Genomic DNA, 12,695 nt, shown 5'->3' with positions numbered 1-12,695 from the left:
AATTTTGTTCGACTTAATGATTATATCTTTTTATGGTATTATTATTATTATTATTATTATTTTGCTTTTAGTTACTAAAATATACACGTAACCATCTGACTTTTTGACTTCCGGGTCTTAATTAATTTTAACCGATATATATATATATATATATATATATATATAATTTTATTTTTTATTTTTTGTAAACCTTAGAATATAATAGATAAATAAAAAAGAATGATGGTGGGGCCAACTTGAGCATAAATAAATAGTGATAAAATGAGTAAAATTATTCGACTATAGTACTATATATTATTATTTTTTTAAAAAGTATATTATAAACTTTGATAATATATTACTTCAATCATTTAAAATGTAATGACTTTACTTTTTACTCTTTTTCAAAAAAATAATTTATTAAAATCAAAATCGAATATTAATAGAGAAACTAATAAAGCTAGAAATTACAAAAAAAATTAAATTAACTTCTAATTTCCGGGCTCAGTCTGCAGACATCTATTTCTATGGGAAGATGATTGTGTGCAGCCTAAGAAAATAAAAAATAAATAAAGGACGACTCAAATTTTGACTTGTGGTGACAATGGTCGCTTCAATTCGTTGTCCATCCAAATTCTTCCCCTCCATTGGACCCTCTTCTTGTAATTTATAGTTGTCCATCCAGTTTCTGTTCTTCACTCTGTTTTATGATCTTCTTTGCTTTTCTGGGTTCATCCATAAACACCCTTTTAAGAATTTCAAGTTTTGGGCTTAGCAATTTGTAGCTCTTGGAGTGTGTTTCTGCTGCTCCTGGATCGTCTCTGGCTTACGGTTTGGTTGATCAATATATACCTGTTTGAGGACATTCATGCGTTTATCTGTGTGGGTTTGTAACTCTGTTCTTCATCATCAAGTCCTGGTGCTCTGCTCATTTTCTTGCCTCTTTTGAACCTTTTTTAGTTGGGGTTTGGTTTCTTTGAGCACCCAAGTTGGAAACTCCAGCATTCAAAATGTTTTTCTTGGTGTCTGTATGTCTCTGTATTTTGGGTTACTTTTCTTTTTCATTCCATTTAATGTAAGACGTTTTTTTCTTTTGTAGGGACTACTTCATGGCTAAGAAATTTTCATTCCAAGTGGAATTCTCCCTTCACAATGGAATCATAACGCAATCATAGAACATAGAAGGGAAGCCTTTTCTAATCTATAGCTTGATTTGGTAAAACAGGGAAGGAGTGAACAATTTGTTTGATCTTATGGGGAAAACGGTTCATATTAGTGGATTTCCTTCACATGCCACGGCAGATTCCGTGAAGAGTTTTCTGGAGCTTCGTACAGGTTTAGGAACTGTCTATGCCATTAAGGTTAGACCACCTAAAAGGGGAGGAAGTAGAGTATATGCTATTGTCCAATTCATTGGTGCTGCACAAGCTGAGTTGATCATTTCCTTAGCTAATCAACGCCTATGGTATGGATCTTCGTATCTTAAGGCTCGAGCGGCTGATGTCGATATTGTACCGAAGCCTAGGACATATGTGCATACCTTGGAAGACTTGACATTGTGCTTTGGCTGTCAGGTCTCCAGTGAAAAGTTTCATGTTCTATGGGAAGGAGATGTTGAGTTGGTGACTTTTGGAGTTGAAATGCGAAAAATGAACTTTCATTTGATTCATAATTTCGTTGAGTACAGGTTTCAGCTTTCCTATGAGAACATTTGGCAGATACAACTCCACCGTCTGCAACATCAGTCTATGAAATGTCTTCTGATTCAGGTTCTTGTCTCGTGTGAAAAGCATTGTTATCCCTTTTAAACTTTAAAATTTTTGCCATGTTTAAGCATTGTTTCAATTATATCCTTGTTGAAAAATATTGCAATGGCTTGAATAAGGGTAATTGTGAGATCCCACGTCGGTTGGGGAGGAGAACGAAGCATTCTTTATAAGGGTGTGGAAACCTCTCTGTAGCATACACATTTTAAAAACTTTGAGGAAAAGCCCGAAAGGGAAAACTCAAAGAGGACAATATCTACTAGCAGTGGGCTTGGGTTGTTACAAATGATATCAGAGCCAGACATCGGGCGATATACCAGTAAGATGGCTGAGTCCCGAAGGAGGTGGACACGAGGCGGTGTGCTAGCAAGGATGCTGGCCTCGAAGGGGTGGATTGGGGGGTTCCACATCAATTGGAGAAGGAAACGAATGTCAACAAGGACGCTGGGCCCTGAAGGGGAGTGGATTGTGAGATCCCACATTGGTTGGGGAGGAGAACGAAGCATTCTTTTTAAGAGTGTAGAGATCTCTCTCTAATATACGCGTTTTAAAAACCTTGAGGGGAAGTTCGAAAGGGAAAACCCAAAGAGGACAATATCTACTAGCAGTGGGCTTGAGTTGTTACAAATGATATCAAAGCCAGACATTAGGCGATATACCAACGAGGTGGCTGAGTCCCGAAGGGGGAGGACACGAGGCGGTGTGCTAGCAAGGACGCTAGCCTCGAAGGGGTGGATTGAGGGGTCCCACATCGATTGGAGAAGGGAACGAGTATCAGCGATGACGCTGGACTCCAGAAGGGGGTGGCTTGTGAGATCCCACGTCGGTTTGGAGGAGAACGAAACATTCTTTATAAGGGTATGGAAACCTCTATCTAGCATACGTGTTTTAAAAACCTTGAGGGGAAATCCGAAAGAAAAACCCAAAAAGGACAATATCTGCTAGTAGTGGACTTGAGTTGTTACAACTTTCTCCTTGAAAAGAAGATAGTTCTTAATATACCCCAAAAAAGAGCATGGAAGAAACTAACGATGACTTCCATGGCCATATATCATACTAAATGTTGATACTAACAACACTGCTTTTGTTATGGTTGACCTTGAACTTTATAGGTGTGTAATTTTGTCATTTTGACTGTTGAATGTAGTGGATTCTGTCTTGACTGTTATTAATATCTAGTAGAGATTTTTGGTTTCTGCCATGATTATTACCATTATCTTAGCTGCTGGTGTTCTTCATTTACAATATCTGCTGCTGGATTTTGATACAGTTCAAAATGATAATTGTTATGTTTTTCTCATCAGTTATATGGAGCTCCTCGGATATATAAAAAAGTTGCACCCTCTAGTGGACAAATCTTTGATGATCCTCTTTTTAACTTCTTTAAAGAAGTACCTGATGATCAATGGGTTAGAACAGCTGATTTTACTCCATCAAACTCTATTGGACAATCTTCTTCTTTATGTTTGAAGCTACCTAATGGCCGTCAACTTCCCAACTTTAGGCGACATTTTGCTTATTATGAAGAATTTGAAGATGAATTCAAACTGGTGGATGGAGGCAACGGTGTTTCTTGCTCCGACGATCTTGTTCCCGTGGTCGATTCTCGTCCTAATGTTCTTCTGCCATATGAAATAATCTTTAAAGTAAATGTATTGGTTCAAAATGGTTGCATTCCAGGGCCATCACTCGAAACTGGTTTCTATCGGTTGGTTGATCCGAGTCGAATAAGAGTTGAGTATGTAGAAAATGCATTAGAAAAACTGTTCCATTTGAAGGAATGCTGCTATGAGCCATCAAGCTTTCTTACTGAACAGTACAAAAAGTATGCAAAGCATCCTTCAAACTCTCCTGCTATAGCCTTGGATGCTGGATTGGTTTATGTCCGTAGGGTTCAAATAACACCTTGTAAGGTGTACTTCTGTGGTCCTGAAGTCAATGTTTCGAACCGGGTGTTGCGCCATTTTTCTCGAGATTTAGATAACTTTCTTCGTGTATCCTTTGTTGATGAAGAGTGGGATAAAATGCGTTCGACGGATTTATTGCCACGGATGGCTTCTTCGATCGAGAATGGTAAAACTGATATCTACAGGAGAATCCTCTCTGTTCTTAAAAATGGCATAGCCATTGGTGATAAAAAGTTTAAGTTTCTTGCATTCTCATCAAGTCAACTAAGAGAGAATTCTTTGTGGATGTTTGCTTCCAGACCTGGCCTTGATGCAGCTGTTATTAGAGAGTGGATGGGTGATTTTCGACATATCAAGAATCCAGCAAAGTACGCTGCTAGATTGGGACAATCGTTCGGCTCATCGACCGAGACTCTTTCGGTTGGTAGACATGAAAGGGAAATCATTCCTGACATAGAGGTTCAACATGGGGAAGTCAAGTATGTCTTTTCTGATGGAATTGGCAAAATATCAAGTGATTTTGCCAAAAGGGTTGCTTCAAAATGCGTGCTAGCGTTCACTCCGTCTGCTTTTCAGATTCGTTATGGTGGATATAAGGGTGTCGTTGCTCTTGATCCGCGCTCGTCTGTAAAGTTATCTCTGAGGAAGAGTATGTGCAAATTTGAATCAGACAACACGAAACTCGACGTCTTAGGCTATAGCAAATATCAACCATGCTTCCTGAATCGTCAGCTGATAACTCTTTTGTCGACTCTAGGCGTTAAAGATGAGGTTTTTGAGAAGAAACAAAGTGAAGCTTTAGAACAATTGGATGCCATTTTAACAGATCCACTGAAGGCTCAAGAAGCCTTGGAGTTGATGTCTCCTGGAGAGAATACTAACATTCTCAAGGAGATGCTCAAATGTGGCTATAAACCAGATGTTGAGCCTTATCTATCAATGATGTTACAGACTTTCCGGGAGTCGAAGTTGCTAGAATTACGAACCAAATCGAGAATCTTTATTCCGAATGGGCGAGCGATGATGGGATGTCTAGACGAGACTGGGACCTTGGAGTATGGACAGGTATTTGTACAAATCTCCAGTGCTAGGCATAGACATGTATCTGATACTTCTGCATTCGATATGAGCGATTCGGAAGACCATTTAGTTATCGTGGGAAACGTAACTGTTGCGAAAAATCCCTGCCTGCACCCCGGCGATGTTCGTGTGCTAAACGCTGTAAATGTACCTCTGTTGTATCATATGGTTGACTGTGTTGTTTTTCCACAAAAAGGATCAAGGTTAGTACATTGACATATGCTGATTCTTTCTTGATTTTGTATTGAAGATTAACTAGATGCTGTACTTGTTAATATAGACCTCATCCAAACGAATGCTCGGGTAGCGATTTGGACGGTGATATATACTTCGTCTGTTGGGACACTGAATTGATCCCGCCTCGACAAATTCCGCCGATGGATTATACTCCTGCACCACCTATTCAGTTAGATCGTGATGTCACAATCGAGGTATCTCCACACAAGCACTGACTCGATCATGTTTCGTTCTTCAAACGTGTCGTCTTTTTAAGTGTTTTATCTCAATTTCTAGAAGAGGAACCGTTCCTATATGTGTGGTTTTAGTACTAATTTGAAAGTACTGTTCTTTACAACAGGATGTTCAAGAATATTTTGTGAACTACATGGTTAATGACAGCCTTGGAATCATTGCCAATGCTCACACTGCGTTTGCAGATAAAGAGCCCTTTAAAGCAAGAAGTGCTCCTTGTATAGAGCTTGCAAAGCTATTCTCCATTGCTGTGGACTTCCCAAAAACTGGAGTACCTGCTATAATACCTTCACATTTGAATGTCAAAGAGTTTCCCGACTTTATGGAGAAGCCCGAGAGGCCCTCATATGAATCAAAGAACGTGATCGGAAAACTTTTCCGGGCAGTAAAGGGCATTGCACCAAATATAAGCTACATTAGGTCGTTTACTCGAGATGTAGCAATGCGGTGTTACGACTCCGATATGGAAGCTGAAGGCTTTGAAGATTACGTTGAAGATGCCATCTATCATAAAACTATATATGATTACAAGTTGGGGAATTTGCTTGATTATTACGGGATCAAGTCCGAGTCCGAGATATTTAGTGGCAATATTATGAGAATGTCGAAGTCTTTCACGAGGAGAAGAGACGCAGAAGCCATCAACTTGGCTGCAAGGTCTCTAAGAAAGGAGGCTAGGACATGGTTCAATACGAAAGAAAGCGGTCCGGATTCGGGCTCGGATGATTTATTTGCCAAAGCTTCGGCGTGGTACCATGTCACTTATCATCATTCGTATTGGGGCTCCTATAACGACGGAATGAAACGCGACCATTATTTGAGCTTCCCATGGTGTGTTTACCACAAACTGATGCAAGTCAAGGAGAATAATTTGAGGAGAAGAGAGAAAGCTTCAAGATTGGCGACTCTTGATAGATTCAGCCGTGCCTTAAATCTCGATGGATGTTGAAGAACACGATCGACACCGGTTGGTTTCCTGTCCTACCTCCCTCTGATATATCTGATGGTCTTTATCTGTAGTTTTGTGAATATACTTGGCTTTGGCTTTGGCTCTGGTTTGCTACTCTTTTGAGAGCTTCTTAGTTTGAATAGTCACCTTTTTCTTTACTATGTAATATCTACTCTATACATTGGCCAGTGTTCATGAAATCTGAAATCTTAGCCTACTTTTCTCAAACACAAGCTCGTCCCCGTCCTGTTGCAGGTATACGTATGACTTGTTCATATCATGGTCCGACGCAAGAAAGAAGCATAAATTTTTCTTTGAGTGATCAGTACTATAATGATGATCGTTTTTTTTTCCAATGAGGTCACAATGTACTTGCCAGCAAGTAATCGTTGAATTCGAAAATCTACGTGCCTTCTAATGACCATCGGATACAAATTTAACTTCTACGTGATTTGACGATTTGGGACTCGACACAACGTGCATATTGACAAAATTCATAGTTTGCTTCAACCCACAATCTAGACATGATTTAGCTTGATCTTTAACTGAAACAAAGTTCATTGATCTTCCATTAAGCTAGTTTCTACAACTCTCCTTCTTCACATTCCTAGCTGCTTGGCCATTAGTAGGTATCAAGTCCAATGCTTTAGTATTAACATTATAACATGATTGATAACGAAGATCGTGTATATAATATCTGAGTTGATATTACTAACTATGTCAAATCTTGTACGTGAGTGTTCAAGCTAGCTTCGCGCACACTTCAACATAATCAAAGAGTCAATATTCTGTCCTTCGGTGTGTTCTTCGGTGCGTTCATAAAGTTATTGAAGTAAAACATTGGATGGAAGAGTTGCAAGAAGGCTAAAAGTGATTAGTAAAAAATAAGGTGTCTGCCACAACTATGCCAAGTTGATTGTTGTTCTTAACTCAAGTGAAATATACTAAAACTTCATGAAGATTCACGGTGCGAGAAACTTACCGATGGCGAGCTCGAGCACCAATCTTGCGCTTCTTGATACGGATGAGCTTGTCGTAAACACACCATGGAAAGCTGAGAAAATGGCTTTCATTCTTCTCCCCATACCAGCCCCAGTAGCTGTAATGATATGTAACAAAATACCATGCTGAAGCTCTTGCATACGCATTGTTGTCATGTCCAAAATGCAAGCCAGCATTCTCATTGAACCATCCCCTCGCCTCCTTTCGCAGGGACTTAACAGCCATGATGATAGATTCCGCTTCATTTTTCTTAGTAAAAGAAGATGATTTTGTCAAACTAACCCCACTGATTAGCTCTGCCTCAGTTTTGATCTTATAATATTTCATCAAATTCCCCAACCTCATGTCGTAATTGTTCTTGTGATAAAGCGCATCGTCGAGGTACTCCTCGAAGCCGTCGACTTCCATGTCGGGGTCATAAGCTTGCCGAGCTATCTCCCGAGTAAACTTCACGGACTTGATGCTAATCCTTGGTTCAATGTCATCCAACATTCTGAACAGCTTCCCCAGTACATTATGTGACTTGTAGCTCTGTTTGTCGGGTTTGTCCATGAAATCAGGATATACTTGTACTCTTAGATCAGCAGATATCAAAGCAGGAACGCCAGTTTTGGGGAAGTCCACTGCAATTGAGAACAGTTTTGCAAGCTTTATACAAGGCTCGCTCATTGCTTTCTCTGGCCTACTATCTGCAAATGCTGTATGAGCATTGGCAATGATTCCTAGACTGTCATTGACCATATAATTTGCAAAATACTCTTGAACTTCCTCCATTGTGACGTCATGATCTAGTAATCTGCTAAGCACGGGGGTATAATCCATTGGTTCGACTTGTTGAGGTGGAATCAAATCAGGATCCCAGCACACGAAGTATATATCGCCATCGAGATCGCTTCCCGAGCATTCATTCGGATGAGGTCTTGTACAGAAAAGAAAGTTTCCAATATCAGCAGAATTACTAGCAGACATGAGTTTAAGCATAAACAAGATTAGATCATTTACCTTGGTCCCTTCTGTGGAAAAACCAGACAATCCACCATGTGATGTAGAGATGGTACATCCACAGCGGTTAAGACACGCACGTCACCTGGGTGCAAGCACGGGTTCTTCGCCACGACTACCGTTCCTGTTACGATGAAATGTTGATTTGATTTGCTTCTTTTAAAGATAATATGATCATTATGCAGCTGCTGGTGAGCAGAACACTGCACAAATACCTCTCCATATTCTAAGTTTCCAGTTTCATCAAGACATCCCATCATTGCTCTTCCATTTGGGATAAAGATTCTAGATTTTCTCCGCAATTCTAACAACTTCGATTCTCGGAATGTATGCAACATCATAGATAAGAAAGGTTCGGAATCAGGTCGGTAACCGCACGAGATTATTTCCTTCAGAATGTTGGTATTCTCTCCCGGAGACATTAGCTCAAGGGCCTGCTGAGCCTTCAATGGATCCATAAAAATGGTGTCCAATTGATCTATCAATTCCTTTTGTTTACTCTCAAAGATATCATCCTGAACTCCAAGTGTAGACAGAAGAGTAATCAACTGACGATTAAGATAACAAGGATGATATCTACTCCAAGATAAGACATCGAGCTTCGTGTCGGTCGACTCATACTTTAGCATGCTGTTCCTGAGCGATAATTTTACGAATGAGGTTGGATCGACCGAAATAACACCTTTAAAACCAGCATAACGAATCTGAAAAGCAGATGGTGTATGCCTGATGCGGCATTTTCTAGCCACTTCTCTAGCAAAACTAGCTGATATTTTCCCAATCCCATCAGAGAAGACATAATTGATACCAGCATCTGATTTAACCTCGATATCAGGAATAACCTCGACTTCGCGTCGACTGACACTTGCAGTTTCTGTGGATGAACCAAAGGATTGGCCTAGTCTAGCAGCATACTTGGCTACATTTCTTATACTATGAAAATCTCCCATCCATTTCCTTATTTTAGCTGCAGTAATCCCATCTCTTGGAGCAAACATCCACACGGCATTTTCCCGTAATTGACTCGAAGAATACGCAAGAAACTCGAACTTCTTATCACCAATGGTAATGCCATCTTTCAGAACTGAAAGGATTCTTTTAAATATTTTCGTCTTTCCATCCTCCAAGGAAGAAGATTCTCGTGGAGACAATTCAGTTGAATACAGTTTATCCAATTCCTCGTCGACAAACGAAACACGCAAAAAGTTGTCAAGATATTCGGGATAACGACGCAATACACGATTCGAAACATTAACCTCTGGACCACAAAAGTACACTCTACAAGGTGTCACTTGAACCCTGTGTACATAGACTAACCCTTCATCTAAGGACAAGTTAGGTGGCTGGGGCGGATTCGTTAACTTGGAGTACTTCCTGTACTCCTCACCTAACCATTTTGAAGGGTTATAGCAACACTCTTTCAAGTCATAGAGTTTCCTTAAAGCACGATCTATGAAGGCAATATTGTGTATCTGAGGATCAACCATCTCATAGAAACTGATATCAAGAGCTGGGCCTGGAAGACACCCCTGTTGTACCAACAAGTTTATCTTAAACAAAATGGCATATGGCAAGTGGATGCTCAGAGGAGGTCTAACTACAGGTACCAAGTTTACATTGGACGAATAAGTAGAGCCGCTGGCCAGTGTAAATTTACCCTTTATTTCTTTGAAGTAAGCAAATTTATCATGAAAATTAGGGAGCAGGCGACCGTAAGGAATCTCCAAGCATAAAGCTCCAGATTGTCCAATACAGCATGATGGAGTGAAATCGGTTGCTCGAAACCATTCGGTGTCCATTTCCTTAGAAAAGCTCAAGAAGGGGTCTTCAGAAATATGTCCAAAAAGCTTTGTATCTCTCTCATAAATCCGCGGAGCACCAACTAACTACCAATACAGAGAGGTCATAGTTAGAATAGTATGCAAAATGAAATGAAAATGGGTAAAGAAAGCATGTCCTGACAGCACCTATATGACGTGAATGCAGGCGAGGACCAAAGGTCCCAAAAACTTAATGAAGCTAAGCATTACTCTATCTACAGCTAAGTTCAATTATTGCTCTTTCCATCTTATGGTACCAAGTCCACCGCTAGCAGATATTGTCCACTTTAGCTTATTACGTATTGCCGTTAGTCACATGGTTTTAAAACGCGTCTACTAGGGAGATGTTTCCACACCCTTATAAGTAATGATTCATTTCCCTCTCCAACCGATGTGAGATCTCACAATCCACCCCCCTTGGGAGGCCAGCATCCTCGTTGGCACACCGCCCGGTCTCTGATTCTGATACCATTTGTAACAACCCAAATCCACTACTAGCAGTTACTCATCATCGTCAGCCTCACGGTTTTAAAACGCCTATGCTAGGGAGAGGTTTCCACACCCTTATAAGGAATGCTTCGTTCCCCTCTCCAACCGATGTAGGATCTCACACCTCTAATCAAGAATAGTACATGCATCATTTGAGTGAAAATTTTCGGTCAAATGTCCTTGTATGAATGCATGATATTTACCAATAGTGAAGAGAAAAGAAAACATTGTTCAAAGTTTATGGATGAACCTGAATCAGAAGATAATCTATAGATTGGCCTGGTGGCTTGTGTAGCTCAACTTGCCAAATGTTCTCATAGCGCAATACCAGCATGTAGTCAGCATGAGAATGAGATATGAAAAACTTAAGATCACGCCGCTCAAACTCGAAATTCACAGACACATTTGACTCTCTCCATAACACAAAAAATTCCTCCCTTGATATCTGACAACCAAGATGGAGTTCTAAGCCTTTGAAATTGTATTCAAAGACTAGTGGATCTTGTAGAATATCCTGCTTCCACTCCCTTGCCTTCAGATAAGAAGTTCCATAGCGGAGGCTTGCATTAGCCAAAGATATAATTAACTTAGCACCTACATCGTCAATAAACTGGATGATTGCATACAATCGCTTTCCTCTTCCCCTTGAACGTTTTACATTTATGGCATCTATACTTCCTTCGCCTGTAAATCTCTCTACAAACGCCTTAACCGATTCTTGTAATACACCAGAAGGGAATCCATAAAGCTGAATTGTTTTACCCATTCAATCCAATGAGATCAACAGCAAACTTTTTCCTGTAATCCCAAACAAATTGATTGTAATGCATACTCATTTGGGGAGGAGCATGAATGCATAATAATGGTAGTTTATGCAGGGCCAAGCACCAATTCATGCTCATGTGAGATTTTAAGCTCAATCTAGTCCTCAAAAGTTGTATGATATGAAGAAAAACTGAGAATAAGTGTAAAAAAGTATCAGGATTCTATGAAAAGAAAGCTTTAATTCATGAAACTAAGGAGAGTTTCTCAAAGATATTGCCTCCCACAAAGCTTTGAAAAGAAATGGGTCTTATCATTTCCATTTTCCTCACATGTTCTGCTTGAAGGAATTAAATCAAAACTCTGTTTCTTCATAAATCAAACACAAAATGATAGCTAAACATGGAAGACAAGGAACAGCCATAGATCATAAGCAACCCAGAAACAGTAAGAATCAGCGAAGGGACAAGATGGAGCTACATAGTACAATCACAGATACAGTACGGAGAGGGAAAAAAAATAGAAGAAAACAAGGATCAGAAAGAACCCAGATGAAGAAAAACAAAAAGAAAGAGGATTAGCTTACCAAAGCAAGAACAGATCAATAACCCATGTGAACAATGGGAAGAACGATTAGGTAAAAAGAAAGCAGAATTTTGATAGAAAGAGCAACACCCAGTTCAGAAAATGTAGTACTATACTGCAAAGCAACGCAGTGGATGAACATAGAAAAAGAAAATGCAGGAACGAAGGCAAATGATTCCACAATTGGCGGGCCCTTACCTTAAGCATAAAGAAAGACTTTCATTTACCAAGTCATCCTTTTCTCCACCACTCTAAAAACCGTACCTCTTAACTGTTATATTAACAATTAACAAGTAATAAAAAAATTCTCTCCTTGAGTGCAATTCTTTCCCTTTTTAAAGAAATGTCTTTAACGCATTTCGCATTCTCTATTAAACACAAATCATTTTTCTCTCTTTTTTTTAATATTTTATACGTAAAGTAATTAGAAAAAGAGAACAAAATGACGTGGAAAATTGTTGGGACATCCTTTTCCCCACCTCCTCCCCTCTAAAAAAAAAGACATTATAGTACAAACATGCAATAATTTATTATTTATGGGTCAAAAAACAATTTTAAAAAAAGTGTTTCAACCTATGGAGGTAAATATTCTATCATTTGATTTTTCTTTACTTTTTTTAATTTTTTTATTTATATCTTTTAATGTATTTATATTTTTACCCTATATTATATATATATATATATATATATATATATTATATAAAGACTTTAGAAAACAGACGTTTATCTATAAAGATAAATAAGATCCAACAGACGTCCATAAAGATAAATAAAATCTAAAGGTGTCATTTAAATAAAAATATAACATATTAATTTATTCCTTAATGATTAGTTTAGAGACTTTTAAATTAAAAATTTATGTTTTCATTGAATTAAATTTATT

The 12,695-nt window shown here is 38.9% G+C and overlaps 2 protein-coding genes across 4 annotated transcripts; one reads left to right on the top strand and one right to left on the bottom strand.

Moving 5' to 3' along the window:
- The first annotated feature begins 501 nt into the window (after nt 1–501).
- Nucleotides 502–6,380, top strand: LOC111791825 (putative RNA-dependent RNA polymerase 1). Of its 2 annotated transcripts, none has more exons than XM_023673321.2 (5): nt 502–861; nt 1,079–1,748; nt 3,050–4,935; nt 5,013–5,163; nt 5,310–6,380. In XM_023673321.2, exons 2-5 carry the CDS (start codon nt 1,233–1,235, stop codon nt 6,150–6,152), a joined length of 3,396 nt encoding a protein of 1,131 aa, XP_023529089.2. In that variant the 5' UTR covers nt 502–861; nt 1,079–1,232; the 3' UTR covers nt 6,153–6,380. The 2 variants fall into 2 exon arrangements, with proteins under 2 accessions (XP_023529089.2, XP_023529080.2); XM_023673312.2 differs by having other exon boundaries at nt 502–865.
- Nucleotides 6,381–7,005: 625 nt separating this feature from the next.
- On the bottom strand, nt 7,006–12,113 carry LOC111800381 (RNA-dependent RNA polymerase 1). 2 transcript variants are annotated; one of them, XM_087124924.1, is made up of 4 exons: nt 12,011–12,113; nt 10,716–11,263; nt 8,157–10,042; nt 7,006–8,073 (listed from the first exon to the last, which is right to left on the bottom strand). In XM_087124924.1, exons 2-4 carry the CDS (start codon nt 11,229–11,231, stop codon nt 7,131–7,133), a joined length of 3,345 nt encoding a protein of 1,114 aa, XP_086981050.1. In that variant the 5' UTR covers nt 11,232–11,263; nt 12,011–12,113; the 3' UTR covers nt 7,006–7,130. The 2 variants fall into 2 exon arrangements, with proteins under 2 accessions (XP_086981050.1, XP_023539816.1); XM_023684048.2 differs by lacking the exon at nt 12,011–12,113 and adding an exon at nt 11,814–11,995.
- Between the last annotated feature and the right edge of the window lie 582 nt (nt 12,114–12,695).

This window comes from Cucurbita pepo, chromosome 1 (genome assembly GCF_057944985.1).
Source record: "Cucurbita pepo subsp. pepo isolate OVF chromosome 1, ASM5794498v1, whole genome shotgun sequence".
NCBI classification, from domain to species: domain Eukaryota; kingdom Viridiplantae; phylum Streptophyta; class Magnoliopsida; order Cucurbitales; family Cucurbitaceae; genus Cucurbita; species Cucurbita pepo.
This window is presented reverse-complemented; position numbering and strand designations above follow the sequence as displayed.

Excerpts from the sequence above, each read along its gene's own strand:
- LOC111791825 (XM_023673321.2), top strand. The coding sequence starts at position 1,233 with ATGGGGAAAACGGTTCATATTAGTGGATTTCCTTCACATGCCACGGCA. Across the intron at positions 1,749-3,049 it reads TGAAATGTCTTCTGATTCAG|TTATATGGAGCTCCTCGGAT; the intron begins GTTCTTGTCTCG and ends TTTTCTCATCAG. Across the intron at positions 4,936-5,012 it reads TTTCCACAAAAAGGATCAAG|ACCTCATCCAAACGAATGCT; the intron begins GTTAGTACATTG and ends TTGTTAATATAG.
- LOC111800381 (XM_087124924.1), bottom strand. The coding sequence starts at position 11,231 with ATGGGTAAAACAATTCAGCTTTATGGATTCCCTTCTGGTGTATTACAA. Across the intron at positions 10,043-10,715 it reads TAGATTATCTTCTGATTCAG|TTAGTTGGTGCTCCGCGGAT; the intron begins GTTCATCCATAA and ends CTGTATTGGTAG. Across the intron at positions 8,074-8,156 it reads TTTCCACAGAAGGGACCAAG|ACCTCATCCGAATGAATGCT; the intron begins GTAAATGATCTA and ends TTTCTGTACAAG.